At 55.2% G+C, this 5,339-nt stretch overlaps 1 protein-coding gene across 1 annotated transcript; it reads left to right on the top strand.

The window, feature by feature from the left end:
• The first annotated feature begins 1,558 nt into the window (after positions 1–1,558).
• Prop1 (PROP paired-like homeobox 1) lies at positions 1,559–3,922 on the top strand. The gene is made up of 3 exons (XM_004629305.1): positions 1,559–1,667; positions 2,685–2,923; positions 3,575–3,922. The coding sequence occupies exons 1-3, from the start codon at positions 1,559–1,561 to the stop codon at positions 3,920–3,922; spliced, it is 696 nt and encodes a 231-aa protein (XP_004629362.1).
• Positions 3,923–5,339: the final 1,417 nt, after the last annotated feature.

The raw sequence follows: 5,339 nt of genomic DNA, 5'->3' as shown, positions 1-5,339 counted from the left end.
GATTCAGGACCAGTGGGGCCCCAGGTTGTCTCACTCACTCCTGAGATCTCAATTTCTAATAGGCTCCTGCCTGTTGCTGCTGACATTCTGCAGATCCCACTGGAAGCATCCAGGGCCTAGAGGGCAGGGACACTTCCTCTCTTGAGTTGCCAGGGTGTTTTTGAAGGATATGTGTGAGGAATTAGCATGGCCTTGGGGTCAGACCATTCTAGGGAATGTGTCATTGGTTCAACAGACTGCTGCCTCCTGGAAGGGGCAGGGACCACCCAGTGGAGGTGGAATGTTCGGGATAACAGTGCTGTTATGTTTCATTGGGTCTTGGAGGGCATCAAAGTTTAGGGAATCATGGTGTCCTGGAGACACCAAATGTACTTACAGATTATATGCAACCTCAAGAGACAGCACATGGGCACAGCTATCCCAATTGCTCAGAGATGGTAAGCTTTCCAAGTGTCCTGGATGAATCTGAATGTTAGGATGTTCTAGGAATTTCAGTTTATTGCAGACTGGGTCCTGAGGTTTGGGTGGGTCAGGATAAAACTGGGGTAAAGATGCTCTTGTGAATCAAGGTTTCCTAAAGGTCTGTCTGACCTTGAAAAGTCATGGTGTCCCAGAGTTTCTGGATGGAGGAGGAGATGGTTTTGGAGGAAGGCAATTCGAGAGTGCGTGAGAAGTTACAGAGCCTGGAGGCGCATCCTATTGACTGCGCTCAGGTTGTCCTGGGGGGGGGGCGTGCTGGTGTAGTCTGAGTTGACATTGTGCCTGGCAGAACATTCACTGTGGCTTTCTGTTTTTTGGTTTCCTGGAAACAAATCCTAGGGTGTCGCCTACTTGCTGAAATGGCAGGAAGGCTGTGCTTCAGGCTCCCAGCTAGTCCCTGTTTTCACCCCCTCCCACAGTGGGGTCCTAAAGAGCAGAGTCTTAGGAGGAATGCATTTCCCCTCCTTCCCCTGCCTGTTCCCAGAAGAGGATTTGACAGGACAAAAGAATCTGGTCCCCTGGGAACCCGAGCTCTTGGCCCCAGTCCCCTGGACCCTCTGACTGAACACCTTCCCTCATCTCGCTTGGGATCCTCTCCGGAGCAAGGGGCTCTGGTGACCAGGTAGTGATTGGATGGGCCCAGAGGTGACTGCAAGGATTGGAGTGAGGGGCGGAGTGGGAAAGCAGGCAGCTGGCAGAGAAGAGCAGCACGTGACAGGGAGAAGGGTCAGAGAGGAAGAGGAGAGAAAAGCAGCGAAACAGGTGAAGTTGAGACGGTGAGAACAAGGAGAAACTCTAGAAAACAGTGGGGAACTAGGGAAAAAAACTAGAAAAAAGGGAGAAGAGAGAGTGAAGAAGACAGAGAACTGTCTATTCCTATATCTACACATTTGTTTACACACAGACACGCAAACACATACACACAGAGACACACACAAACACACATCAAACAGAGACACAGACTCAGAAATAAGGATAAACAGAGGGAGGAGAGAGATTGTAGAAGGGACCAAAAGAAAGACTGGTGTGGAGTCTGAGGCCACCAGAGACTGGATTGTCTGTGGCCTTGGTGCCAGCCATGGAAGCCGAAGGGAGGACCCTGCAGGGTAAGCACAAGAAGGGCCGAGCAGGCGGCAGCCTCTGGCCTGAGCAGTGTCCTTTGGCCAGGCCTCTGGCCTCCACCCGAGGTGAGTACCCCCTGGGGGGGGGTCCCGAGGGGCGCAGGTGTGGGGCTCAGTTTCTGGTCTCCTCTGGAGATGGCTCACCTTGAGCAAGGCTATGGGAAAAACCAAAGCACTTCAGCTTGCTAAGGCCAGGGCAACCTGGGGAAGCCCAGGGAATCTCCAGTAGCTCCTGTGATTTACAGATGGGGAGTGGGGCCTGGGGAGGAGCACCCGCCTTGGGTCTCCCTGCACTCCTAAGGCTGAGTCCACCGGGGCACTGTTCCTATGGGGGACACTCAGGGTCAGGCTGTGGTCCAGGGAGAGCAGCCCCACATATGTCTGTCCACAGGGTGGACGCAGTGCAGGGTGGCTGCACACCCACAGGTCACCCAGGGGCCGGGCACCAGGGCTCCAGACGCCCCTTTTCTCAGCGTGCACCTTCCCAGGTGTTTCCTCTGCCCACCCTGCTCCCTTCCCCGAGGCAGCTTTCAGGCTAATTAGTGTGGGGGCTTAGTGAGCCTGCAGGAGGGGAGGTGCACCTTTCCCACGAGCTCAGGTTCCTGCAGCCTGGTGGCCCAGCCAGGGCAGGGTTGGAGGACTGGACGAGAAGTGTACATGTGGGGAGAGGGTAAGCTATCGCAGAGCGGGGCAGGGCAGGGGATGCCTGGCCTGCGGGGGAGCGGGAGGGGGACATGCGCTGTGCGGAGGACACAGGCAGCCCTGGTGCCTCAGGGTGGGCTACGCAGGAGCTCGGGGTGAAAGGCGCAGGGCGGGGCCGGCAGTGGGGAGCCAGCCTCCTCTTGGAGGCGAAGCGTGGATGCCTGGCTGGGAAGCAGGCTTGAGGGGCGACCCAGCCGGCTTGAGGGGACTCTAGGCAAAGTGGAGATGAGGCTGAGTTGTGTGCAGGTCGCAGGTGTGAAAGCAGGAAGGAGCACCTCTGTGAGAGCGGGAGACCCAGGTGGAGCGCAGAGGGGCGCAGCTGCTCACCATGGGGCGGCGCCAGGCCCCGGACCCCCCTGACGCCCTGGCCTTCCTCCCCAGACTCTTGCGCTCAGTCTCCCAGAGGGCTGCCGGGGGCCGGAACGGGGAGGCCCGGGGTCTCTCTCTCCCGACAGGGAGGACAGCGGGGTCTGCCGCACTCCCGCCGCCGGCACCGCACCACCTTCAGCCAGGCGCAGCTGGAGCAGCTGGAGTCGGCCTTCGGCAGCAGCCAGTACCCTGACATCTGGGCCCGAGAGGGTCTCGCCCGGGACACAGGTCTCAGTGAAGCCAGAATCCAGGTGATGCCCAGATCCCCCCAGCTCAGGGACGAAAAGCAGCTTTCTGTGTTGTTGAGGACTTGCCTGACTCAAATCATCGTGCGCTTTCCGATCCTGAGCTACATGGTCACCGGAACGCGGGCCACATCCAACTTAGCTTCAGCGCACCCTGAACATCACCTGAGTGCGACTTTAGCTCTAGGCTGGTTACCTTAAATTTCAACACCTTCGCCCAGCCCCTAAGGTGGACACGGAGTCCACCAGAACCCCCTGTGCGCTCGCACAGGCCTCATCCTTGTCCCTGCCGCAGCCCTCCCAGCAAAGCCACGCAGTCTCTCGCCCGCCACTAGCGAGCCTCAGCACAGCGTACCCTGAGGCCAGCCTTGTCCGCAACAGCTATACGTACACGTGGTCATTTCTAAACCCAAACCCAGGGCAATTTCCCATTACCTGGGAGCAAAAGTGCCGCTGTGTCATATTCGTCCCTTCTTATTGGAATGCCCCTTTTTCACATGTCCAAAGCTGTAGAAACTGGGCGAACTCAGATGCAGGTCGGGGCATGGGCACAGGTCTCACTGTCGCAAGCCTGGCTCAGCAGGAGGCGCGGCTGTGCCTGGGCCTCCCGTCGCTGCAGGAGGCACCAGAGCCTGAGGTGCTGTTCCCCTTCCTCAGGTCTGGTTCCAGAACCGCAGAGCTAAGCAGCGGAAGCAAGAGCGAGCACTGCTCCAGCCCCTGGCCCGCTTGCCGCCCGCCACCTTCCCCTCGGGGCTCTTGCCCGAGTCTCCGGCGTGTCCCTACTACGCAGCAGCCCCTCCACCCGGGACCTGCTTCCCGCATCCCCACAGCCACGCCCTCCCCTCCCAGCCCTCCGCCGGTGGCCGGTTCGCACTACCCCCGCCGCCGCCACCGCCAGAGGACTGGTACCCCGCCCTGCCCCCGCCCCCCGCCACTCACCTGCCCTGCCCCCCACCCCCGCCCCTGCTCCCATTCGGCCTTGAACCGCCCAGGTCCTGGAACTAAGACCAGACGGTACCAGTGAGAGGTCATGGCTAGCTTGTGGCCTTCGGGTGGTTCCCTTCCTCCTGAAGGCGAAGTCAAAAATAAGGGGAGGGGCAGCTCAGATACTGGAAATTTTAAAATGGGACATCTGGGTGAATTCTCCAGGCAAAATACTGAAAGAATCTGGGGTGGTGAAATAGTGATAGAGTCGGGCCAACAGGCTTTGGGGAGGTGACATCGCTGGAGACGCCTTTGGCTGGTGAATGGAGGTGATCTTGAGGGGTTTCGTTCAATTCATCCTTGTTAACTTTGGCCATTTTTTTAAACTTTTCTTTTTTTTTTTTTTTTTTTTTTTGAACTAGGGATTGAACTCAGGCCCTTGCACTTGCCAGGGAAGCACTTATTCTGCTGAGCCATCTTCCCAACCCTTAACTTTGGCCATTTTTGATGATACGTTATCTGAGAAAGATGTCTCCTTTTTAAACTTTTTTCATTCATTGCTAGTAGGACTCAAAATAGCTTCATGTTTATTGACAGTTTCTATATTTTTTCTTCACCACATTGCTCTGAGTTACTTGTGTCTTTGCATATTGATATCTTCTATGCACACTTGAGAGTTTTGCGTTTTAGGGATCTAAACAACTGTCCATAGATGTTGTAACTTTCTTTTTTTATGTATTTAATACAGAGTCTACAGGGTTTCACTACACAACTTGGACTCATACCAATCCTCCTGTTTTCAGCCTCCCAAGGGCTAGAATTACAGGCACATGCCACCATGCCCTGTCTCAATCACTGGGTCTCAGTGCACCCCAAGGGCAGGGCTGGCATGGCACGCCGTGGATTGAACCCTGGTCCCTGAGTCTGCCTAAGCAGGCACTTTAGGTCACTGAGCTATCTGGCCAGCCTGATGTTGTAACCTTCTAATGTCTTGTTATTTACTTTTTAAGACTCACCCAGTGAAGGTTTTCTTGTAGAATTAAGCTCTAATTCATCAGACCCCTATTGTATATAGCAAATTAACTTCTATCTCAAATATTTACAGTGGTAGCAGTTCTGTAGAACTGGTAGAAATCAGTTTGTTTCTGTGGTCATTAGTCTAGAGGGTGCAGAATCACTAAGGGGAAAGAGGGACTTGATGGACGGGACCCAACAGATTCCTTTCCAGGGAGACCAGCCATCATCTGGAGGGTGGAGGATAAGGGTGACAGATGAGAGTGACGGGAATTGTGGCTGTAAACCAACTTTGTAGGACTTGCTAAAACTGAGCAGTGTGGAGATGGACATGGAAATCTGAAAATCAAGGTGAGAAAAAAAGCTCAGAAGAATCTGAGCTGAGAAGGAAGCCTTCATCACCTTCAAGGAGGTCTCCTGGAGGCCTTGGTGTCTTCTCTTCATCCCCGGACCTTGGTTTCACAGTGACAGGACTGTGTGCCAA

Source organism: Octodon degus, unplaced genomic scaffold (assembly GCF_000260255.1).
Source record: "Octodon degus isolate 3935 unplaced genomic scaffold, OctDeg1.0 scaffold00029, whole genome shotgun sequence".
Lineage (NCBI taxonomy): Eukaryota > Metazoa > Chordata > Mammalia > Rodentia > Octodontidae > Octodon > Octodon degus.
Note: the sequence above shows the minus strand (reverse complement) of the source record. Positions and strands in the feature narration are given on the sequence as shown.